Below are 27,340 nucleotides of genomic sequence, written 5' to 3'. Positions count from 1 at the left end.
AGTCCTCTTTCCCATGTATGTAACATTCAACCTCCATACTACTTGCAAAATCAAAACCCAGCTACATACTGAAATAGGTTACAACATGAATGGACTTGAAACGATTATGGTAAATGAAAGAAGTCAGTCACAAAGAGGCAAATCCACAGCGACAGAAGTAGATTAGTAGCTGCCTAGGAAAGAGGGAGTTGGGCAGTGAGTGTTAATGAGCTTTCTTTCAGGCATGATGTATATAGGTATTCTACAGTTAGATTGTGTGGTGGCTGCACAGTCCTGCAAATAGATAAAAACCAGTGAATTATAAACTTTAAATGAATAAATTGATGATATATAATTCTCAAGAAAGCTATTAAAATAACTCCTAATATATGTTATGTAATAAAATAGGTCTCCTAAACAGAATTGATCATAAAGCAGAATGAAAAAAGTAGAATGGGTGATAAAGGAAAAAATTCCAGCTACATCTTTGATTCCTCTTTTCTCCTTCCCTTAACAATCTCTCAGTCAGTCTTGTCACTCTTAGCTGTATTCAATTAATTCTTCAGTCTTAATTTAGCCCTAATTTCTACAAGTTTGGGTTATTGAAATAATTCCTAAAATTTTTCCTCATTAACAATTTCCTATCCAAATAATACAACACAAAATTGATCAAAATTTATCTTTTATACAGCAACCATTTTCCTGCATCAGTCCTCTGCTAAAACTATACAATGACTTTTCCTAGAGTAGCCAATCATATTAGTAGCTAATTTAGCACGGAATACACAGAAGTCCTCAGGAATCTAGCTGAACTCAATCCTTCTCCTCTTTAACTAGAGGTTTCACCTAGTCATACTTTTCTGCTCAGCTCTCCCTGACCCTCACTTGCACTCATAAGTTCATTCTCTCTCAAACAAACACACACACCAGAAATTCTTCTTATTTATGGGAAGTCCTTTAGGCTGTACCATGTTCATCAATTTCCCTTAGCCATTTCAGAACATGTTTCCCCCAGCATTTATCTTCTGTGTGACTCACTTGATAGTAATGTAACAAGAGAAGACAATTTTTTGTTCTGTCCCCCAGTGATGGTCAAGAACAGTTTAGGCAGTAAGATGGTGGTATGACTTCCGTATCCTCTTCCCTTGCTCCATTAGGTCAAGAACACTGTTATACAAGAGTGTCCCTAAATTTACTGACTGCCCAAAAAACCACAAACTTTTGAAAATAACAGTTCACCCATTTACTATGCAATATAACTTTAGCCAAGGAAGACTATTTTTTAAAATTACCATTAACCTTTTGTTACCTGGGAATTAGTTATAACTGGCTTATAGACTGCTTCTAAACACTGGACCTAGGGGAAGAAAAACATCAGCTAACATAGACCAGCTTCAGAAGCCAAAGATTATACCCATTAGTTCAGGACACAAGCAAAGGAATATTAACATTGACTGGTGTTACCTGTAAAGACCAGACTTTTTTTTCTTAAAGGTGAGAATCAGGAAAGAAGCAGAAGGTACTGAAGAGATAAAAGAAAAATGTCAGCAAACATTAGAAATAGTGATGATAGCAGTGGGCATAGCAGGTCTACAGGCTGGAGTAGCATTTTATGGACAAGACAAAGGTGAAGAAATGAAAATCAGAGGAGCTCTGTAAGCTGGAGGGAGACAAGATACTCATTCTTTGCCTACACACACCTGTGAAAAACCAGCAGGTTTAGTTTCTTTCCTGGTGTCGGGGCTCTGTATTCTCTCTCCAGGTGGAGACAGGGTCCTGTCACTCTAACAGGCCCTGCTAGCAGGAACCAAAGGTCAGTTAGCTCTGCTATAAGTTTTTTCAACAAACACCTGAATGATAAAGAATGCTTATGTGGTTAAATTCCTCTCTCTTGAATGTAACTATTGCAATGAGAACCCATCAAAACAGTACTTTCTTCACAGTTTTAGAATAATATGCTTTTTTTTTTTCTATAGACTGACATAGTGAGTGAAACAAATTACTAAATTGTGGTAGCTTTCTAAATCAGATTAATGTTATTCAGGGATTACAACAAACTGCCTTTTATCATACTTGCTAACTAGTGGCTGTATGGTCTTTATCTTACCCAACCTATTGTCCTGCACCCAGAATGAAGCTTTGATATAGCAGGACTCCTGGCTAATGTTGCTGATGAATTTAGTACTACCAGATCATTTATGGTTTTTTTTCTTTTTTTTGCTCAGTCTGAAAGGGTCTAATTTATGTAGTTCAGCTGCCCTTGTTAATTTTCATGAAAATATAGGAGCAGCAATCAGAAGAAATGAATAGTAATAACGATGATGACTAGAAGGTTAGGAAGAATACCCCAGTGATAGACTTTTTATTTCTGTTTCAGTACAAGATTCAGTTCAGAGACAGGAAATGGAGTGCACAGATCTCAGTCCCAAAGCATAATTATATATATTGTTTAAGTGCAATTACATTTTTGAAAAATAAATACATAAGGTATGAGAAGTTTAACTGTAGAAGGAAGAGAGCTTAAGGAAGAAAAAGGAAGAGCAGGGATGCTAAATATAATTTTCTTCCATTCACATAAAATTTTTAGATGCTAAAATGAGGACAGTGTACAAGAAGGAGTTAGATTCAGATTGCTTTAAGCACTTTTACACTATAAAAATTGTGGTCTCACTCATAGCAGGAATTTAGAAAACATAAATAAAGGTCCGGGAAAAAGACTAATTATAATAAAGTAAAAAACAAAATCAACAAGCAACTATAAACCAGGGACACACTATGGAGGGGGAGGGGGTAGGAGGGAGTAGGATCAAAATAAGGGGGGGGGTGGGAATTGTATGGGGACTATAACCAAGATGAAAATGCATACATTGTGCAAAAATGAAAAATGATGTAAAAAATATATAAAATTTAAAAAAATTAAAAAATTGCTTAGGTTTTAAGGCAAAATAAAGATAGATTCCTTCTTTAGCAAATTCAATATATTCTTTCTTAAACAAATCATAACTAGCAATAAATGTAATCATTCTAACAATCAGTGATTGAAAATAGGGCTGTTCATGTTTAGGTAATGGGTGCCTGGATGGCCACAAATGAGGGGGTGTTGACTTGAGCTAATCGCAATAATGTGGGAAGTAGACCCTGCCTGTGTACTGAACTGAGAATTCAGTTGTCATTTATAGAACTCAAAAATTTAGCATGGTGTCACATAAAATGCATACCAATTACTGTGAAAAAAGGACAATCACACAAAATAAAGAAAAAGGATATAAAGCATGCTATCTAGACTCCAAGGACTGATTTCATATGGAATCCAAGAATTTCGGAATCCCAAGATACCAATCTTCACACCTAGCAGAATCTCTCCCTAAATTCCTTTATTTCACATAGAGGTAAAAATAATGATTCAAGGGTTTTTGTTTTTTTTTTTTTTTCTGATGTGATGTCCATTCTAAGTTTTTAACTTACTAGATGAGGCAGAGAATATTGTAACAACATTTTTGCTTAGGAAGTTGAGAAATGAAAATTTCATACCAAATTCCATGTGATCTGAGCCATAGCCCTAACTCCAATATGTGCTCTTTCTGCTAGCTCAGGGTGTCTTTGCTCCTCAAAGTAAAGGGTCTAACCAATATAGGTGTTAAGAAAAAGTTTTGATAAAATGATAAAAATGGGACCTCCCCTGGTGGCGCAGGCAGTTGCGCGCAACGCTCTGAAGCTGTCCTCAGCCTCTGTAACCCGGTTCAATCCCGGTTGGTGGGTGAGGGTCCCACAGGGCACGGCAGACATCTCCTGTCTTGTCCACTGCTCCCCTCAGCAGTGTGTTTTGTCAGTCTGCCTGTTCTGTTGCCTGCCCTGTCTCTGGTGAATCCTCTCACCCTCCTTTGACTCTGGCCTGTATCCTGGTTCTTGTATAAATAAACAAACAAACAAACAAACAAATAAATAAATCTTTTAAAAAAAAAGATAAAAATGATTTCACTTTAATGCTTAAATTTCTCTGCAAAAACAAAATAAACATGGGCCTTCTTGGCGGAGCAAGGGCTTAAGACGCAACCTATGAAGTTATCCGCAGCCACTGCAGCACGAGTTCAATATCTGGCCAGGGAGCTCCCTACATGGTGCAGCAGACCTCTCTGGACTTGCCCACTGCTCCCCTCAGCAGTGTATTTCAGTAGATCTGCCTGTTCTGTTCCCTACTCTGTCTCCGGTGAATCCTCTCATGCCCCACACCTCTGGCCTGTACCCCAGTTCTTATATGCATAAATAAGTAAAATCTTAAAAAAAAACAAATATACAAATAAAAACATGGCATATATGAGTTTAACATCTCTTGAGGAAAATAAACAATTTACTAAGACTAAGATAAAAATGTTTGCATCATTAACATTTTTTATTAATTAATCTTGCTAAGAAAGTTAGTGATTGCAGCAGTACTACTTAGACCCTTAATGATCAAGTATGTTTATTTTAAGATAATGAAAGGAAATATCTTTATCTAAGAGATCTTTGTTTACATTTCCAAGCACTGACTCACAAGGATGTAATGCTGCTGACTTGGCTGCTTAAGAAATATTTTGTTTTTTCCTTGACTGCCACTAACAATGGCTAATTGTCATCTCTTCTATCAAGTACCCAGAACAGTATATTCACAAATTATTAGGAGTGTGCTAGACACAGTGAAGTTTCCAGACTCAAATCTTAAAAGGAAGACAGAAAAAACCCAGTAGCAAGAGAGCTACTTAGAAAGAAAAGATGGTTTATTAAAGAATTTCCTACTGTGAAATTAGAAACAAAATTTTCTATTGACATGAGAAATAAGTGACCAACCTAGTTTGCTCAAGAAAAACTCAGCTTCTGCACTGAAATTCTTGGGTAAAAGAGAACATTTGGTTACCTTGACAGAAATTCAGATGAGTAATAATATTTGCATAATCAAAGATTACTTATCATTTAACAAATAGTTACTTTAAACACAATAGGATCTTTACCACTTTTAGCTAGTTTACATTTTATTTCAGTTTCACTGGTGAGAAATAAGTGTGGGTTTAATTATTGAAGGCTGGCCTCCCCTATGGCACAGTGGTTGAGCGCTGGGCTGAGAAGCTGCCCACAGTCTCTGCAGCACCAGTTCAATCCCCGGCCACTGGCAAGGGTCCCACATGGCGCGCAGACCTCTCCTGCCATGCCTGCTGCTCCCCTCAGCAGTTTACCTCGGTCCTTCTGCCTGTTCTGCTCCCCGCTCTGGCTCTGGTGAATTCTCGCACCCTCCCGCGCTTCTGACTGTACCCAGTGCTTGTATAAATAAATAAATCTTTAAATAATAATATTAATTATTGAAGGCCACTTACTCTGTAGCATTCAGTAAGTTATTTAATCTCTGAGTCATGTTCCTCATCGTGTCAGGCATGTAGTAAGCACTCCAATGTAAGCCAGCATTATCACCTCTTTTTAATAAAATATGGCCACATACCACACCACTGACAATGTTTAAATATCTATCATTCACCTATATAAATATTGTGGATTTTTTTTTTCCAATCTTAGAAAGCCTACAATTGTAATCAGGTTGATAGGCATTCTTTTAATTCTTCCCTTTACAGGCTACATAAAAAAAGTAAACAGGTAATTTAATTTCCTTTTTCAATTTAAAATCAGGAGCTACCACACTCATTTTAGTATATGTGCTGCCGAAGCGAGCACGCTACCACACTCATTTTAACATAACCAAGTGTAAGAAAACCCTTCTAACAACAAAGTATTATCATTTCTTTCTTGTTAATTTTTTTGCTTTCTTGTTGATTTCTGATTATCAGGATATACTTGTCGATATTAGAATATGTTCCCTTTTCCAACAACTAATCTAGACATAGGAATAAGCCTATTAGAATTCTTGCAAAACAAGTAACAGAATATAATCAGTTTCTTGAGAATTTATGAGACTCTTCTTTCAATAAATTGCAGTAATTCTTTTTTTATTTATTGGAATTTTTAATCACAAGCTAATAAAACCACTGACTATCAAGTGAGCAGGCAGCACAGAATCATAAAAATGTAAAACATTAAGAAAGTGGCTATTTATTCTTGGGGCTACCAGTAATAGTAGCTACAGAAATGGGACAGGGAATAGTTAAGACAAGTTACTACTGCTTACTACTGTAATTTGAAGAGAGATCTATTAGTCTCATGATAATAGGAAAGAAGCATAACCTACTATATTTATCAGAGCAGTTCCTGAGGGACTAAGTGATACTGGGCAAAATTTTGGAGTGGGAAGAGGTAAACTGCAGGAAATGAGCAGGAAATTGACTCACTACCAATTACTGAATCAATGCAGCTCCCAGCAAACAATAGAGATGCTGTGAATATATGTCCTTTATTCCTTCTGGCAAAATTCCACTCTCAGTTACAGTGTATTATATAGGGATGAGAAGTTTCTCATTTCACAATTTCCTAAAAAGTGCCTTCAGGGAAAGCACTGTAGATGCGCAGTGAGATTTTAGTAAACTGATGCACAATTGAGGATCAGAAATTCAGTATTCTGACTCATGCTTTCAACACACAGGATCTTTCTCAATTGGGTCTTTGATTTCCTGTATTGTATTAGGTATCACAGAGGGAAAGCAGGAGTGTACAATAGCACTGGCCACTCCCAATTACTGAAGTGCTTGCAAGCTTGTTGAGCAGGAAAAATGTAAGCATAAAAAGCAAGACAAAGGCACCCTTTAGTACATATTATGTGTATGTAGAGACCAAATGTTACAAGATTTTTAGAAAAGGCCAGTGAGAGTAGACTTGTATGGATTCCAAGTAGGCAGCTGGACCAAATAAAGGCATTTTCATGATTAAAATGGATTAAGACATCCAAATAACACTATGCAAATGGTCATGGTAAAAAAAAAAAAAAACAAGACCCTAAGAATCTTCTCATTTATAATAATAATAATAATAATAATAAACTGAATGATGAAAGAAACACAGTAATATCAAGAGTGAGTACATTCATAAGCCCTTTCTCCAAAAAAAAGTGAAAATAGTGGTGCAAGGGGTTAAGACACAGCACTAAGAAGCTGTCCACAGCCACTGCAGCACAAGTTCAATCCCTGGCCAGGAAGCTACCCATATGGCACAGCAGACCTCTTCTGCCTTGCCCACTGCTCCCCTCAGCAGTGTATTTCAGTACATCTGCCTGTTCTGTTCCCCACTGAATCTCTGGTGAATGCTCTCACCCACTGCACCTCTGGCCTGTACCCCAGCTCTTGTATGCATAAATAAATAAATCTTTAAAAAAACTTCACTTTAAAAGTGAAACATAGTAAGAACAAAACAAAACAAAAACCAGAAAGAAATAGAAAGAAACACTTTGAGAATTATGACTCCAAGAGGAAAGGAAATATAAGAAACATAGGTATCCCAGAGGGGAAGAGAGAGATAAGGAAACTGAAAAATTATTTAAAGAAATAATGGAAGAAAATTTTCTGACTTTGAAAAAAGAAATGAACATAAAAATACAAGCTAAATGAAAACCAAACTACCTCAGTAATATGAAAACTACAGCAAAACATATAATAGTTTCCAAGAGTCCAAACAAAGAAAGCATGACCTATATAGATAACCTATATAGGAACCCTGATTAAGATAAAATCAGACTCCTCAGAACACATTATATGCAAGAAGAGAATTGAATGAAATATTCAAAATACTAACAGATAAAAAATGCCAGCCAAGAACACTCTAGCCTGCAAAGCTCTGCTTTGGATATGATGGAGGGATAATGGCTATCTCAGACAAAGAGAATCTTAAATAGTTGCAATAACTAGATTAAACAGAGCTTTAGTATATAAACAGGGAGAGAAATAACACAAAAAACTGAACAAGGAAATAAATAGGACCACGAAATTATGGACAAAATGATAATAACGGGCCTCCTCTGGTGGCGCAGCGGTTGAGTGCTGGGCTGCAAAGCTGCCCTCAGCCTCTAAAGCTCTGGTTCGATCCCTGGTCGCCGGCGAGGGTCCCACATGGCGCACGGACCTCTCCTGCTGCGCCCACTGCTTCCCTCAGTAGTGTGTTTCATCATTCTGCCTGTTCTGCTCCCCGCTCTGGCTCTGGTGAATTCTCTCACCCTCCTGTGCTTCTGACTGTACCCAGTGCTTCTATAAATAAATAAATCTTTAAAAAAAATGATAATAACAGGGATTGATATGTTAATAGTCACTCTAAATTCACCAAACAAAATCACAGCTACTAGCTGGATTAGGAAAAAATATCTAACCGTCTGCTATCTTCACAAAACCCATCAAAGTTCTAAGGAGGAACAGAAACAATTCTAGAAGCAAATGTGACACAAAGGAAGGCAAGAAGAGTTATCTTATATCAGCTAAGATAGGCTTCCGGGTCAAAGAGATAACAAGAGACAGGAAAGAACACCACATGATAATTAAGGGAAAAATACATCAGGAAGATTTAACACTTATCAATATAAAATCACCAAACAAAGGAGCATGCCAAGATATATTGGGCAATTACTATCAACTCTGAAAGCAGACATTGGAAAAAATACATATGCGGTAGGAAATTTCAGCACCCCTCTCACACCAATGGACTCACCTCAATAAGACAAAAAAAAAGATAAAATCACTTAATTTTTTTTAAAAGATTTATTTATGCATACAAGAGCTGGGGTACAGGCCAGAGATGCGGGGGTGAGAGGATTCACCAGAGACAGAGTGGGGAACAGAACAGGCAGATGACAGAAATACATTGCTGAGGGGAGCAGCGGGCGAGTCAGGAGAGGTCTGCTGTGCCATGTGGATGGCCAGGGATTGAACTCATGCTGCAGAGGCTGCAGACTGCATCATAGTGGGGTGCTTAACACCTTGCGCCACCAGGGAGGCCCCCAAATCACTTTAAATTAGACCATATGTGTCTAATAGAAATTTACAGGTCACTGTCCACCAAAAAGCAAAATAAAAATTTTTCTCAAGTACACATGGGACATTCTCCAGTATTCAACACAGACTGGGTTACAAGACAAACATCAATAAGACCATGATTATTGAAATTATATCAAGCATTTTCTCTGATCATAAAGCTATAAAACTAGAAATCACAAAAAGAAAGCAGGGGAATCTGCAAATAAGTGGAGACTGAACAACACATTACTGAATGACCACTGAATTAATGAGGAAATCAAAGAAGAAATAAAAAAATACCTTGACACTAATAATGAGGACACAACATTCCCGAATGTATGGGACAACAGCAAGTGCAGTACTAAGAGGGAAGTATATTGCAACAGAAGCCCATATCAAGAAATAAGAAAGAGCCCAGGGCCTCCCCGGTGGCGCAGCGGTTGAGCGCTGGGTTGTGAAGCTGCCTGCGGCCTCTGTGGCGCCGGTTCAATACCCGGCTGCTCCCGGGCCACCAGAGGAGGGTCCTGCATGGCGCCCAGACCTCTCCTGCCGCCCGCTGCTCCCCTCAGCAGTGTACTTCGGTCCTTCTGACGGCTCTGCTCCCCGCTCTGGCTCTGGTGAATTTCTCACTCACCCTCCCGCGCTTCTGACTGTATCCAGCGCATGTATAAACAAAACAAATAAATAAATAAATAAAACATGCCTCTATTAAAAAAAAAAAAAGAGCCCAAATAAACAACCTACTCTCTCATTTTGAGGAACTAGAAAAAGAAGGGAAAAAATACCCCAAAAGTCAGTAGAAGGAAGGAAATAATAAAATTTAGAGCAGAAATAGATATCCAAACATTCAAACCAAAAGCTGGTTCTTCAGTTACATGCAAACAAATTAAATAATCTAGGAGAGATGGACAAATTCGTACAACTTTACAATCATCCAAAGCTAGAAAAAGAAGAAATAGAACAGGGTCTCCCCTGATGGCGCAGTGATTGAGCACTGGGCTGCAAGGCTGCTCGCAGCCTCTGCAGCACTGGTTCGCTCCCCGGACGCTGGTGAGGGTCCCACAAAAAAAAAAAAAAGAAGAAGAAGAAGAAATAGAACACCTAAACAGACCAATTACAAGCAGTGAAACTGGAACAGTAATCAAAACCCTCCCCAAAAACAAAAGCTCAGGACCAGATGGCTTTACAAATTAATTCTACCAAATGTTCAGAAACAATCTTGTGCCTATCTTACACATATTAAAAAAAATACCAGCAACAACAAATGCTGACAAGGATGTGGAGAAAAAGGAACTCTCCTACATTGCTGGTTGGAAAAGCAAACTGTTCCAACTGTTATAGGACAGGGAGAGGGGCAGCCCAAACCCCGCAAACCTGCCTATTCTATGTAGGGTTCTGCCATCCGCCGCATCAACACAAAACATGAGACTTTAATGGGAAGGAACTTTAATACAATTAGGAAACAATACAGGAAAGGCAAAGAATCTAGTTTCTAAATCAAGCACCCAAAGTTACCCGTCCCCTCATGGGTAAAACTCCATCCAAATGGGATCGGCCCAGAACAAGGCCCCAAAGCCTGCCACAAATCTAAAGCATCTTCCAGTGGGGACCCACAGAAAAGGGTCAGAAACAACCAGACAAGCCCGGAAGGAAAAGAGCAAAATCAACATCAAGATAAAAGCTGCCATTGTCACCTCCCCACGGGTCTCACCCACATCTGTGTCACCCAGTCCACGACCAAAAGACAAACACAGTTTCTTCACGTGTCTCTAGGCTCCATGCGCCTCCTCCAGGTCTCCTGGCTCCATCCTGCTTCCTTCCTCAGTCTCTTCTGCAGCTTCTCCTCTTCCTGCTCAGCTCCACCCTCCCTTGGGTGGGGCAGGGAACCTCCCCCTTTCCTGGGGACCACCCTGTTACACAACGACTATGCAAAGCTTTGTGGAGGTTCCTCAAACTACTGAAAATGGAACTTCCATATGATCCAGCCATTCCACTCCTAGGAATCTTACCCAGAGGACACAAAAACAGGTATTCAACAGGATACCTGCACCCCTATGTTTAATGCAGCAGTATTTACAATAGGCAAGCTATGGAAACAACCCAAAAGCCTCAACAGATAACTCAACAGATAAGTGGTATACATAGACAATGGAATATTAGTCAGCAATCAAAAAAGATATACTCATGCCATTTGCAACAACATGGATGGAGCTGGAAGGGATTATGCTCAGTGAAATAAGCTAGAAAGAAAAAGAAAAATATCAGATGGTTTCATTTAAAGGAGGAATGTAGAGGAAACAAACAAGGGATCAGGAAAAAATAATTATAATAAATTAAAAAACAAAATCAACAGACAACTATAAATCAGGGACATTCTGCAGGGGAGGAGTAGGGAGAAGGCTCAGAACAAGGGAGGGAAGAGCACAGGGGACTATGGTGATTGTGCACAGGTCAATTGGTGGTGAAATTTTACAAAGAATACACCTGAGAGGAGAAAGCATACATTGTACAAAAATGAAGAATGATGTAAAATATATATAAAATAAAAATAAAATTCATATGTTGAAGTTAATAAAAAATGCTGGTTCTTAACAACAATAACAACGAAAAACCAAAGACAAACCTCTAGCTAGTTTCACCAAGAGGGAGAAAACTCAAATAATTTAAAAAACAAAAAGGGGAAGTTACCACAGACCCTGAAGAAATTCAGAGAATAAAAAGTAATGACTATGAACATTTACATGCCAACAAGTCAACAACCTAGACAAGACAAAATCTTAGAATTATACAATCATTTATGCTTCAATAGGGAAGAATTAGAAAACCTGAACAAACCAATCATAAGCAAGGAAAGTAAAACAGTAATCAAAACTCTCCCCTCCCCAAATAGTGCTGGTCTAGATGGCTTCACAAGCGAGTTCTACTAAACTTTCAAAATTGGATTAATGCCTACCCTTCTCAAACTTTTTTTTAAAAAGATTTTATTTATTTATGCATATAAGAACTGAGGTATAGGCCAGAGATCAGGGGGTGAGAGGGTTCACCAGAGACAAAGTGGCAAGCAGAGCAGGTGGGTTTACTGAAATACACTGCTGAGAGGAGCAGCTGGTGAGACAGGAGAAATCTGCTTCACCATGTGGGTAGCTCTCTGGCTGGGAATTGAATTCATGCCATGGTGGCTGGCAATAGCTTGATAGCATTGAGACTTTAACCCCTGTGCTACCAGGAAGGCCTCTCAAACTCTTTCAAAAAATTGAGAGAGAAGGAACACTTACAAACACATTTTATGAGGCCAATATCACTCTAATAGCAAACCAAACAAAGACAACACAAAAAATAAATGATAGAACAATCTCCGTAACGAGTATAGACACAAATATGCTCAATAAAATCTTAAAGTTTAAAAGGATCATGTCCATGAGGGATTTATACCAGGAAACACAAGGATGGTTTAACATCAAAAAATCAGTGATCATAATTCACCACATCAACAACAAAAAAAAGTAAAAAGCATGTTCATATCAATAAATACTGAGAAAGCATTTGATTAGATTCAACATGCAATTATTATGAAAACCCTTGAAAAACTGAGGATACGTGAAACATATCACAATGTAATAAAAGACATATGACACACCCATAGCTAGCATCATTCTCAATAGTGAAAAATTGAAAGTCTTACCACTAATATCTGATATAAGAAAAGGATGTCCATTCTCACCACTTTACCACTAAGATCTGATATAAGAAAAGGATGTCCATTCTCACCATTATAGAACATAGAATTTAAAGTTCTAGCTAGAGCAATTAGGCAAGAGAAACATACAAAAGAATTATAAATTGGGAATGAAGGAATAAAGCTATCATTATTTGAAGGTGACATAAGATAAAGAAACCTAAAAATTCCATGGAAAAATGAAACAGTAAACCATTTCAACAAAGTGGGAGGTTATAAAATCAATACACCAAAATATCAGTTTCCTTCCCCTATATAAACAATGAGCTGAAAGAGTAAGAAATTAATAAAACCATCCCATTTACAAGCGCACACACACACACACACACACACACATAAATAAATAAATAAATAAATAAATAAATAAATAAATAAATGCCTAACAAAGGTAGTGAAGGACCTATACAAGGAAAATTATAAGTCATTATTTAAAGAAAAAGAATAAACAAAGAAATGGCAAGATATTTCCTGCTGATGGATTGGAGGACTCAACATTGTAAAAATGGCCATCCTACCCAAAACAATTTACAGATTTAATGTACTCCCAATAAAAATTTCAATAGCATTCTTCAAAGAAACTGAACAAACATTACTAAAATTCACATGGAACAATGCAGAAAACCCAAAATAGCCAAAGCTATCCTGACAAAAAAAGAGGGAATGTGCCATTACAAGTCCAGAGTTCAAAGTAACTATAAAGTCATAATTAACAGCATGGATCTGGAACAAAAACCAGATAGACAGACCAATGGACTAGAACTGAGAACATAGAAATAAAGCCATATATAACAAAGAATAAGAAATATACACTGGACTAAGGAATGTCTCTTTAATAAATGGTGTTGGGAAAATTGGACTGTCACTTACAAAAGAATGAAACTGGACCCCTATCTTATCACTATACTCAAAAATCAACTCAAAATGGATGAGTTGGCTCTAAGACTGAAACTATATAATGCATAGAAGAAAACTGGCAAAACAGTCCATCATATAAGCTTCAGAGATATCTTTGTGGATTCACTCCCAGCAGCAGCTCAAATAAAATAATAAAATAAAATAAAATAAATCTTCTGTATAAAAAAAGACTAATCAAAACAAAGAGACATACTACTGAATGATGGGAGAAAATTTTTGCACACCATACATCTGGCAAGGAACTGAAACCAAAGACCTACAAAAAACTTATACAATTCAATCAAAAAAATCATCACAGGAGCTACTAAATAGGCACTTTTTCAACAAAAGCATATAGATAGCCACCGGGCATATGAAAAAGTATTCACCAACACTTATCATCACAGAAATGCAAATCAAAACCACAATGAGACAATACCTGGCACTTCTGAGAATTACCCATGTCAAAAAGACCAGAAATGACAAATACTGGAGAGGGTGTGGAGGAAAAGGAATCCTTTCAACATCATTGGTGGGAATGTTGACTGGCTTACCCCTGTGGAAAGTAGTGTGGAGTTATCTCAAAAGACTAAAAATAGAACTACCATACAATGCAGCAATTCCACTCTTAGGTATCTACCCAAAGAACACAAAAATACTAATTTAAAAGGAAACCTGCAGTCCTATGTTTATTGCAGCATTTATTTAATAGCCAAGATAGGGAACTATGGCCCAAACACAGGTGAGTAAATCAAGAATATGTTTTGTACATATACACAATGGAATAGTACTTAATGATCAATAAAGATGAACTCAAACCATTTGCAGAAACATAGGTTGAGCTGGAAGTGATTATACTACATAAAATAATCCAGAAGGGAAAAGATAAATATTGGATGTTGTCACTTATAAGTGGAGTCTACTAGAAAATCCAAACCAAGGTTCAGACAAATAAAAACTTTAAAGCTGACCCTGAAAATCTGAACATAGATCTGTGGCTTTCAGAGTGATGAAAGTTGGGGGATGGAGAAGGGGGAGAGTACTGTGGACTATTGTGGTGGTTTGGTGCAGGAACTGCTAATAGTAACTACACCTGAGGGGGTATATCCTATGCTGTCCCAATGCTAAGGATGTAAAACAATCGTTCATCAATAACATATTTTTTTTTAAAAAAATGAGAGAAGGGACACAGCTCATCGTAATAAAAGCAATATATGCCAAACCCACATGCCATAATCCTCAATGGCAAGAACCAATGTTTTTCCTCTAAGGTCAGTTATATGATAAGGACATCCACTCTTATCACTACTGTTCAACATAGTATTGGAAGTTCTAACTAGAGCAATTAGGCAAGATAAAGATAAAAAAATTCCAAATTGGAAAAGAAGTAAAATACCAAATTTTGCATGTTACATGGCAATATACACAGAAAACCATAGAGACTCCACTAAAAAAAATTTAGAAACAGCAATTCAGTATAATAAATTGGCAGACTACAAAATCAACATGAGTGTCTGCTGCATTCCTATATGCAAATAATTAAAAGAGATAGAAAACAATCCCATTTACAATAACATCAAAAAGTATTATATACCTAGAAATAAACCTAGAAAAGGAAATAAACAACTTATTCAATGAAAACTATAAAACATGTTAAAAGAAAAAGAAGATACAAGGAAATGGAAAGATGATTATCCAATCAGATAATCATCCAATTAGAATTAATGTTGTTAATGTCCAGTTTACCCAAAGTGACCTATAGATTCAATGCAACCCCTATCAAACTTTCAGTGGTATTTTCAAAGAAACAGAAACATTATTAAAATTTATATGGACTACAAAGACAATGAAGAGCAAAGCAACATTGACAAAAAAAGAAGAGGTATAGAGATATCATGCTCCCAGGTTTCAAATTATACTACAAGGCTATAGTAATCAAAACAGTAAAGTATTGGACTAAAAATAGACATGTCAAACAATGGAATAGAATTGAAAGTCATAAATAAGGCACACTTATTTGTACAGTTAATTTACCACAAAGGAGCCAAGAATATAAAGTGGAGAAAGGAATGTCCTAGCACAAATGGCGCTAGGAAACAAAGAAGAGCCATGTGCAGATAAATAAAACTAGACCACTCTCTCATGTCATACACACAAAAATAACTGAAAGTGGATTAGACCTTTGATGTAAGAGTGGAAAACATAAAATACACAGGAAAAAATAAGTAAAACTATATATAACAATGGCTTCATGAATATCTTTGGGGATTTAATTCTAAAGCAAGAAAACAAAAGCAAAAATAAACAAATGGTACTACACAAAGCCAAATAATTTCTGCATAGTGAATGTAATTATCACCGAGAGAAAAAGCACCTGCTGAATGAAAGGAAATATGTATACATCCTACATCTGAAAAGGAGCTAATATCCAAGATCTACAAAGAATTCATACAACTCAACAAAAAGACAAAGAAAACAATCAAAAAATGATCAGAAGAGGTAAAGAGGTCCCAAAGAAAACCTAAAGAAGTCCAACAGGCGCATGAAAAAATATTCTACATCAGGGAAATCAAAACAACATTGAGACAACATTGAGACAGAACCTCACTCCAGTGACAATGGTCCATATCAGAAGAAAAAAAAAAAAAAAAAAACCCCAGAAACTACAAATGTTAGCAAGAGTATTAAAAAAAGGAACCCTCATACACTCAATGGGAATATAGACTGGTCTAGCCCTTATGGAAAATAGTATGGAGGTTTCTCAAAACATGAAACATAGGTATTACAAGTGATCCAGCAATTATACTCCTAAATATCTATCCAAAGAACACAAAATCACTAATTCAAAGGGATATATTCACTCTTATGTTCATTACAGCACTAAACCACTATAGCCAAGTTATGGAATCAACCTAAATGCCTATCAACACAAAAATGGATTAGAAGACATGACATATATAGATATAGATATATACGAATACCACTCAGCTATTAAAAAAGGATAAACTCATTTGTGACAACCTTCAGGGAACTGGAGGGGACTATGTGAAAAGTGAAATCAGGATACTTACAATTATTGGATGATTTCAGTTATGTATGCAAAACATAGAAAAAAACAACAACAAAGGAACTGATGAAAGTAAACTAAAACTAACCTTAGAAATATAATTGAGGGCCTCTCCGATGGCTCAGCAGTTGAACGCTGGGTTGCGAAGCTGCCCGCAGCCTTTGCAGCGCCAGTTCGATCCCCGGCTGCTCCCCGGCCACCGGAGGAGGGTCCCACATGGCGCGCAGACCTCTCCTGCCGCCCGCTGCTCCCCTCAGCAGTGTATTTCGATCCATCTGCCTGTTCTGCTCCCCGCTCTGGCGCTGGTGAATTCTCTCACCCTCCCGCGCTTCTGACTGTACCCAGTGCTTGTATAAATAAAAATAAAAATAAATAAATCTTTAAGAAAAAAAAAAAGAAATACAATTGAAAAATTGAAGGTAATAGAGGGGGAGGAAACATGCAGACGTGGCCCAATGGACTAGAGTAAAGGACTGTGGAGACTTTGATAGTGGGTGTAGTGCAGTAACATACATCTGAAAGGTATGACCTTATTTCCCTAAATCATATGTAGTGTTATAAACCAGTTACTGCAATAAAGAAAGAAGAAATGAGATTGCCAGAGATTGCAAGAAATTGCATTAAGTTCTAGGAAAAGAATTAAAAAAATAAAAAAATAAAAAGTATTATTCCTTTAAAGATTATTTATAAGCAAAAGAATATACCCAAATACTATCCAGTAGTATAATTACAAGATGTTTTGCTTACTCACACATATTTTCCAAATTCTGGTAAACACATTACTTTCATGAACATAGCCACTTATTCAATCTGTTTATCCTGCCCTTTTTCTGAGGAGGAATTGTAAGAACAAACGTTATTGTATTGGGCCAAGCTATTCAGAGATTTTAAGTGAGATAAAATTGATACAAACCATTATATTAGTTTCAGGTGTAGTACATAATAATTCTACATCTGTATATATTATAAAATGATCACCATAGTAAGTCTAGTTAATAGCTAATTTTTCTTAAATAATTCAGAACCACAACTTAAGCATAACCTTTAAACAACATATCAATAGGTTTAAACTGCACAGGTGCACTAATAAGTAGATATTTTTTCTGTCTGCAATTCTGCATATCGGTTGGTTGAACCTTGGATAAGGAGGGTAGATTGCAAGGTACTTGAGCATCTGCCAATTTGGCTATCCTGGGGTAAGTGGGTGTCATCCAACCATCCCAATCCAGGTAGGTTCACTGTCAGTTCTCTGAGACAATTTGCTTAGCCAACCCTTTACACTGTTAAATGCCCATAGGCATGCTGTTGCAAATGCAAGGCCCATCTATTTTTTGTTAGATGTATGGTGGAAAAAAGCATTTCAAGGTATGGGTTGTCTGTTGCATGGAAGGCAAAAAATAGCATGATTTGAACTCATGTTCCTTACAGTGGGGGAAGGCAGCATCTTGAAGCTAGTATCTCTCAATGTTCAAGAGTCAACTATACATATAATAATATATTAAGGGCAGACTAGATTCCTTTTACCTACATTTGAGCACACAGAGCAGTACCACTTTGTAACTTATGTGTACATAAGCTATAAGCATGTATTGTGGAGGAGCTGAAGTGGACTATAACATCAGCTATCAACTCATCTGCATTGTAGGAGAATAGCTATGAAGACCAGACAGTCCTAATCTTGACCTCTCCCTGAACCTTTTCATCACATAACCTATTGCACATTTGTACTTAGATGACCACATTTTCAAACTCAGCCTGCCCAAAAACAGACTCATTATTCCTCATTAATTGGATTTTATATGAAATCACCAATCTGTATTAGCATAATCCTCTCAGGAGCTTGGTCATCCTTCCAGATGTCTCTCTTTCAACCTACCCACCATCTCCAAGGCCACTTCTGGAGGCCATGACCACATATTCTGAGAAGACTGCAGGTATTATGCAAATAGCAGGGACTTTTAGAATATCATAATGCCACCTGCTTGATATGTGACCTTGCACAAGAGGTTTAATCTGTCTGAGATTCCATTCCTCACTAGCAAATGCTCCTAAATATAGAACCTATATACTACTGCATAGGTTGAAATTAAGGTCATTCATTCAAAGGGAATGTTGAGGGGTTAGGCACCATGCCAGTGCAAATAGCAGCAAATCTGCATATCTGTATGGTAGTAAGTGCTATAATGCAGAAATGGCTGGTGTATCAGAGCACAGGGGAGAGCATGAAACCTAGACCTTATTAGAATGTCATGAGAATTATTATGGGAACTAATTCTTGAACTAAGTCTTCTAAGACGAGCAGGAGCCAGATAAGTCAAGGTTGAGGATACGGAGAATGTTTCAGCAGAGGTACAGCTCTGCTGAAAATTGCAAGTTTTGAGGTCAAAGAAAAACAGCACTCAACTGGACACAGTTGAGTTGGCTGGAAGTTGGAATGTAAGGGTATGAAGTGGCCAGAGATAGATGGTCAACAGAGAAATAGAGTAGGGTACCTGAAATGAAGGGTGTTAAGCAGGGAAATGACAGAAAATAGGCATACGTAGGCTTAGCAATTTTGAGTACTATTCCTGAACACTGGACATAACTGTCTGCATATTGCTGTCTAGAAATTTACAATCTAATGTCTTTTTTCTTTAACTGGCCTCTTCCTATTAACCATTCATATGTTAGAATATTTTTTTAAAGCAATTAAAATTTTTCCTCAAATTACTTGTTGAAATAAAGACAGGATGTGAAAGGAAAAGCATTTTACCTGGGGTCTTTGATGGTAGAAAAACCTTGAAAAGGTTAATTTTTTTATTAAAAGCATAAGCCTCGGAACTCTCCACATAGCTTGTTACATAACATCTTTGTTCCAACTGCTGCACTGTGTTTATGACACTGTATGAGCCTCATCATTTGTGGTAGAATATGTGCCAACTTCCCATCTAGTGAACCAGTGGTGCAGTTAGAGCCCCAAAGCATTGTTACAGGACAGGGAGAGGGGCACCCCATAATCCTCAAACCCGCCTGCTCTAAATAGGTTCTGCCATCTGCCACATCAAGACATATAGAACTTTAATGGAAAGGAACTTCAATACAATCAGTGCACAATACAGAAAAGACAATATAGTTTTCAATTCAAGCACCTGAAGTTACCGGTCCCCTTATGGGTAAAAGTCCAGCCAAACAGGACTGGCCCAAGGCAAGGTCCAAAAGCCTGCCACAAGCGCCTTCCAGAGGGGAACCATAGGAAAGGGTCAGAAACAATAAGACAAGTCTGGGAGGAAAAAAGCAAAAGCAAAATCAAGAAGCTGCCATCTTAAATCTCTCCACACGTCTCTCACCCACAGCTGTTTCAACTAGTCTAGGACCAAAAAGCCAGTGCAGTTTTTTCACATGTCTCTCTGCTCTGTAGAGCATACCTCCTCCAGGTCTTCTTCTTGCTCTCCATCCTGCTTCCTCCCTTCTCCTCCCTTCTTCTCCTCCCTGCTTAGCTCCACACTCACTTGGGTGGGGCAGGGAACCTGAAACCTCCCCTTTTCCGGGGGACCACCCAGTTACAACATCACAGGCTGATTGCTTTGATGATAACTTAATTCCACCACTGAGGAATATTGCAATCACATTTTGAATAAAACCCACACAGTAGCCCAGACCTTATTGGAATCTCCATATGAACACTGATATTTTTAAAAACTTACATTAGTAAAATTGTTATAGGGCAGCCCTGATACAAAATGGGGTGTCTGACTGTGGGTCCTCACCCACACGCTTAAAAGGACTTATCAATGCTCTACTGCAGGCACACACGAAATGAATTGAAATCTTTATCACTCCCACGAGATTAAAATCATTCCCCCAAAATAAAACCTATTAACATATTTCTATCACTTACAAATGAATACAGAAGCTTAACCACAGGAACTTTCCTATCTTTGTCAGAAAAGATGTCTTCCTGAATGTAGGGCACAATTATATACAGATTTACTCTCCACATTCTTATCCTTAAACACCACATACTCATTTTCAATTTGTAAAGAAACCATGATAAGGCTAGCAGCATTAGCTTACCATTTTCACAAGCACTAACAACTTTACTTTAAACAGAGTATCAATGGACAGCAGTAATTTCTAAGAGAATGCTACTGTATACCAACCTTATTGCATGTCAAAAAAAGTTTTGTTGTACTGTTATCAACATGTCTTTAAAAACATGGATTTAACCTTTGATATGCATAAAGGAGGGAATGCTTGCAAGATGAAATAAGTAGTTTTGCACAATATTGCTTCATTTGAAGTATTTCAGCAAAATATTAACATTGGGCCTCCCCTGGTGGCGCAGTGGTTGAGCGCTGGGCTGAGAAGCTGCCCGCAGCCTCTGCAGCACCGGTTCAATCCCTGGCTGCTGGCGAGGGTTCCACATGCCGCGACAGACCTCTCCTGCCTTGCCCACTGATCCCCTCAGCAGTGTATTTCGTCAGTCTGCCTGTTCTGTTCCCCATTCTGGCTCTGGTGAATTCTCTCACCCTCCTGCGCTTCTGACTGTACCCAGTGCTTGTATAAATAAATAAATAAATCTTAAAAAAAAAATTAACATTGCCATCCTTCACATTTATCATTTCTAATGCAATAACATAATCTAATTCCAACTTCTAAAGCTACTCCCACAGGCTAGGACTAGACCCTGCATCCAAGTGACCCCCACACTGATCTCTGCCCTTAAGAGAGAATATGTAGAAACACACATTCAGGCATTCCCATGAGATTTAGCTGAAGCAAAGTTTTCCAAACCCAGTTGGAGGTCTGGGGCTCCTGGGTGCCTTCAGAAAGAGATGGGGGGTAAGGGGTTCTGTAACCAGGATCTTAACTTCAGGGAGAAGGAAGTTGAGAATATACAGTAGGGGCCACACCATTTTCCTTTTAGTCTTTTCTTTTTACTTCTTTCCATCATTCTTAACTGTCAACCATGCTGCAAGAATGTTCCCTGAGAAAGAAGTATTGCTCTGACCATTGAACACTCCCTAACAGGTAAACTTCTGAGACAGACAAACACAGGAATAAATGGTATACAGGGTGGTAAGGGTTATGGCAGAAGAATGGGTAGTGTTGCCAGGTACATGTGGGCTTACAGAAGGACAAACTCAGGTGGTAAGGCAATTGATGTGTCCTGATAGGGAAGTGAGTAGGAGATAGCCATATACTGGAGACCTTTCCTAGACATTCAGCAAATTATTCTGACCCCAATATGTTACCACTGCTAGCTGGAGGCATTTTAATGCCAAATAAGAAAGATGTACCATCTTTAACACTTAAGAAGTTAAATGGTGACAAGGCAGCTTTCTCAGTATCAGGCACTTTCTCCAGCAGTAATTACCTGTGTGCCAGGACAGCATTTTCATAAGTAGCTCAGAAGCCCCAAATGAGAAACCATTTTGGAAGTCACTATAATCAATGATGCCAGGAAGCAGATTTCCTTCCACTTCATGCCTACATCAGGGCATCCTGAAAAGGGGGATTCCAAGTTTGAGTTGAAATCTACATTGGAAGTAAAAACCCCTCCTATTCAGAGGTTAATCTCACCTATTTCCCCTTATGATATTAATGCCCTAGCAAACCCTGGACTATCTCATTCTCACAGTAGTCCCAGAAGCTTACTTGCATACAAACACTTAATCAGAAAGTGCTCCCAACCAAGTATGAAAATAAATTAGAATTTGTTTTAGCTAGGATTAGGTTCACAGCACTAAGAAATAAAGTAACAGTTATCTATCTAACAGTCCAGCCACAGACCTCTTGGTTATTGTCCATGGAGGCGCCTCTTAATTTAAAATATGCACAAAAACAAAACACTAACTACTCTTAGAGTTTATTGCAGTTAATCCACAGGGAAACTAGGATTGGGAGGACAACAAAATCATTGAATCTAGAAGTGGTTTGAAAGAAGGCAAAAAATGATCAAGCAGACAGTAAGGGAAAAATCTGGTAAAAAATGTGGTTTGTGTAAAAACTTATTTCCTTAGGGACAAAGCCATGTCCTTACAATGCTCAAATGTTAATTGTTTCAATTAACGCAGAGTTCATAATGCGCACTTAACACTTTCATGTGGCTGTAAGTTTTCTAAATAGTAGCCACAGAGAAGCAAAGAGCTTGATCTCCCACCTGGGTTTCACAGCACTAGCAGTTCAGCTAATACATTTATTATACATGCCAATACTACAAAAGTCAATCCCACTCTCCACTTTCACTATTGAGCCTTTTAGCCACTTTTGTTCTGAATCTGTGATTTATTTTTAAGCAAAAATAACTGAATAGCACACTTCAAATGAAGATAGTTATAGCTGCTACAGAGAAATACAAAATGTGAAGGTCTAGCAGAGACTCTGAAAGATTCCCTTGGTGTTAGATTTTTAAATGACCTTAGAAGCCAAAGCCTTCTCCTTAGCATTAGTAAAGGACCCAGGACCCTCTATTTTAGATTTGAAACCTCTCCCTCCAGGTGAAATTGGCAAAAGTTACTTAGGTCCTTGTGCCTCTTCCCACAACCTCTCTTTTTTAAGTTAAAAGGCCCTTACTGTCAGCATCGCCCAGGACTTATACCTTACAGGAAAATCCTGAGGATTAGGAAATGCTTCTACCACATTTGATCAACACTTCAAAAAGCTATTCTAAGCCCAAGCAGGAACAGCAAAGCAACAAGACCCTTAAAGAACCAGATAGTGGATAAGTGCATTCACCTAGCCCCAGACCTGGGGGGTGGGAGTGTTACCCCTTTTTCACTCCCTTTCCACATGAACCTATCCCTCATACACCCACATACACCATGAGGGTGCCATCCTTTCATTTTTTCCTTTTCTGTTGGTAGTCTGATATCACCTCTATCTGCCTTTCTGGCTGCTTTTACACCAGTCTCCTTTTCTTCCCTTTTCTAGTCTTCAGCCATACATAAGAAGCACAGGGTATTTATTCATCTTTTGCCCCCATAAATGACTCAGTGATGGTGCTAATAGGGAAAAACAGCCTTCTTCCTCTCTTTTAAGTATACAGTTCCTTAGGTTTGGCATCACTACTTCTCAAGTATTCAAAGACTTGGATGGGGGAGGGGGAGACATCCCTAAAGTCATCAAAAAAAGGTGGCTTTGGGCATCTCACATAGTTGAATACTGTTTGATGTAGTTTTAGCCTCAAATATTCTAGATGATATGTTGCAGTGAGAATCAGAAATTGCAAATATTCTTGCCTCAGAAAGTCAGGAGTCCAGTCTCAGGCAGGAAATAAAGTTCTAAGCAGCTTTGATGTGTTTCCTTCCAGTGCTGATCCATTCACCTCCTCAGAGAAGAGACCGCCTTGCTTGATCTCAACCAAACGCATCACACCAATACGTCAATTGATAGATTTAAAACGCCAGTGAGTTTCCCATCACACCACAAGCCCCAATCCTAGCCAATTAGTTACCATTGGCTTGTGTTCGGCTGGGATCACCTTTTTTTTTTTTTTTTTTTTTTGCTGATTACATAGAGGAATGTTGTACACAAATTGGGGGAAGGTGGTGGGAAGGGACAGAGGCACAGAAAGCAGAAAGTAAACGCCTTGGTGGTGTGGTGAGAGCTAGTTTCTTTTTTGAGCTACTGGTTTCAGACTGAAAATATCAAGCCAGTTCAGGTCATTTCCTTGAGTAGCACTACAAGTTAAAACAGGATCCAGAAAAATCTATTAATCTTTAATTATGTTGCCTCCAGCCTAGGAGCGTGGGGAGGGGTTTAAGTATGGGGCTGGGGTAGATAGCGAAGGAGGGGGTTTGCCAAAAAGCCAATGCCTCAGAAACCAGAGAACCCATTTCAGCTGTTTCTTACCTCACTTAGTTCTGTCGAGGAGTCGTTTCCATATTTCATGGCAACTCCAGTATTCATGACTGCACTTTTCAGAGCTGGGCTCCTCCTCCTCCTCCAGGTCTCGGAGCTTAAGCGTTGGGCTTAACTGGCTGGAGAACCACAGTATGGTCCCTTAAGGTACATTTTAGTCTAGACAGCCATTTTCACCCAGGACAGCGGTGAAGCCAAAATCGAGGATGCAGGCTCTTCTAAGAGGCACCGGGCCGGCCAGCGTTTCAGCGCCCAGCCATGGCTGCAGACCGCCGGGTGGCGTGCGCGCTCGCAGTTGCAGCGGCCGAGCTGGGACCACCCTGGTGCCGCCGCGCCTCTCTTAAGGTCCCTCGCCCACACCCATTACCAGGCTGGAAGGCACCTCCTCGTAGGATCGGACCCCCGGAGACACCAGGCGTACCGGGCGAGAAGGATCCCGGGGATGGAAAGCTCCACAGACTGCAGCCGGCTGCGCTTCACGCCGAAGTTTCCCCCTTTGAATCGTCTAGAGTAGTAAGTGGTTTCTGATTGAACCCAGCTGTCTAGCTGCTGGCTATAGGGTGTGCGGAGGAGGCGGAGCCAGAAAGAACGAGAGGAGGCCGAGCAGAGGAGACCTTGCCAAAGAACAGGCATCCTTCCAGGTCTCTGCGATAGTAATTACAGCACCCAAGTCCGGGAGGGAGAGAAGAAACAGGAAGATCCTTGTGAGCAATTGTGCAGAAAAATTAAAAACAAAGCAGACAAAAAAATACTTCCCTCCTGGAAGCCACTTTCCATAACATAGTAAGGAAGATCAAGACAATTTTCTATGGTTTCATTCAGATTTTACATGAGTGTGGGCGGCCATTCCCTTGATCAGTCTAAAATCAACACTGAGAACGTAAAATCACTCGCAAATCCCTCTTTGTCACTGGCAGCGTGCATTTTCTGCATAAGTGATACATGAAGGAAATACAAGATTAAAATTTGAAAGATGTTAAGTCAGGCTCAAATCTCCTACCATCCAAACTTCCAGACTTTCCTTTAAAATCTCATCTGGGCAGAGCTAGACTTGTATTATGTGAGGTTTGGCGTATGTATCAGAAAAGATTGAAGGGATTGATTGTTAAAAGAACTAGGTTTTTTTTCCTCCATAAAGGTTAAAGTCCAGCTGAGCTTGAGATACACTGAAAATGCTCTGATTCTTTAAAACAGTCGGTCTGTGGGACTGCTAAAGAGACTTCATCCGTCTCTTTCTATACAATAGGAACAAAATGTCTCCATCCCAGTGACAGAACTTGGCACTTCCTGAATCCTTCTATGAAAAAGCCATTGTGTTATTAATTTCCAAGTTCTTTTTTTAAAACCAAATAAGATGTTTATTTTGCTCTTTAAGAAGAAGCAAAAGTTTGCTTGCATAAGAAGAAGAAATCAAGAAAACCATTCCTTTTATTATTGAAACAAAAAAAATCAAATACTTGGGAATAAACCTAACAAAAGAAGTAAAGGACCTACACAAAGAAAACTATAAAACACTGTTAAAAGAAATAGAAGATAACAAAAAGAAATGGAAAGACATCCCCTGCTCATGGATCAGAATAATTAACATTATTAAAATGGCCATCCTACCAAAAACAATCTACAGATTCAATGCTATTCCAATTAAATTTCAATGTCATTCTTCAAAGAAATAGAAAAAATATTGATGAAATTCATATGGAGCTACCAAAAACCCCGAATAGCCAAAACCCTCCTGAAAAAAAGGAAGGAAATGGAGGCATCACTCTCCCAGATTTCAAACTATACTACAAAGCCATAATAATCAAAACTGCATGGTATTGGAACCAGAACAGACACATGGACCAATCAAACCAAATAGAAAACCCAGAAATAAACCCACAGATCTATGGCCAACTAATCTTTGACAAAGGAGCAAAGAATATGCACTGGAGCAAAGAAAGTTTGTTCAATAAATGGTGCTGGGAAAACTGGGTCACTACACACAAAAGAATGAAGCTTGACTACTACCTCACACCATGCAAAAAACCAACTCAAAATGGATTAAAAAACTAGACACAAGACCTGAAACCATAAAATATATAGAAGGAAATATAGGCGAAACACTACATGACATGCACCTCAAAGACATCTTTACAGATGCATCACCCAAAGCAGTGATAGTGAAGGCAAAGATAAACAGCTGGGACTACATCAAATTAAAGAGCTTCTGCACAGCAAAAGAGACAATAACAAAAACAAAGAGAAACCCCACCGACTGGGAGAAAATTTTTGCACCCAACACTAACAATAAAGGACTGATCACAAAAATCTACAAAGAGCTGATGAAACTCAACAAAAACAAAGAAAACAATCCAGTCAAAAAATGGGCAGAAGAGTTAAAAAGAAACTTCTCTAAAGAGGAAATAAAAATGGCCACCAGGCATATCAAAAAATATTCAACGTAACTTGCAATCGGGGAAATGCAAATCAAAACTACAATGAGATACCATCTCATACCAGTGAGAATGGCACATATTAAAAAAACTAGTAACAACAAATATTGGCAAAGATGTGGAGAGAAAGGAACTCTCCTTCACTGCTAGTGGGAGTGCAAACTGGTCCAACCACCATGGAAAGCTGTGTGGAGATTCCTCAACCTGTTGAAGATGGAGCTTCCATATGATCCAGCAATTCCACTCCTAGGGATTTACCCAAAGGACACAGAAACATCAATTCCAAAGAGCACCTGCACCCCTATGTTTATAGCAGCACAATTTACAACAGCTAAGCTTTGGAAACAACCCAAATGCCCCAAAATAGATGACTGGATCAAGAAGATGTGGTACATATACACCATGGAATATTACTCAGCATTCAAAAAAGATAAACACATGCAATTTGCAGCAACATGGATGGCGCTGGAAGGGATCA

At 38.5% G+C, this 27,340-nt stretch overlaps 1 protein-coding gene across 1 annotated transcript in view; it reads right to left on the bottom strand.

Annotated features, from left to right (window-relative positions):
• MCC (MCC regulator of WNT signaling pathway) overlaps window positions 1-25,025 on the bottom strand; it is a 336,988-nt gene extending 311,963 nt beyond the window's left edge. The window contains exon 1 of the mRNA XM_054688299.1: window positions 24,422-25,025. Coding sequence (XP_054544274.1) covers window positions 24,422-24,478 — 57 coding nt within the window. The 5' untranslated portion in view covers window positions 24,479-25,025. The remainder of the gene's footprint in view (window positions 1-24,421) is intronic.
• Window positions 25,026-27,340: the final 2,315 nt, after the last annotated feature.

Source organism: Talpa occidentalis, unplaced genomic scaffold (assembly GCF_014898055.3).
Source record: "Talpa occidentalis isolate TD23 unplaced genomic scaffold, MPIMG_talOcc4v2.1 talOcc4.6, whole genome shotgun sequence".
In the NCBI taxonomy this organism is placed as follows: Eukaryota; Metazoa; Chordata; class Mammalia; order Eulipotyphla; family Talpidae; genus Talpa; species Talpa occidentalis.
The sequence above is the reverse complement of the archived record's forward strand: the minus strand, read 5'-3'. Positions and strand labels throughout refer to the sequence as shown.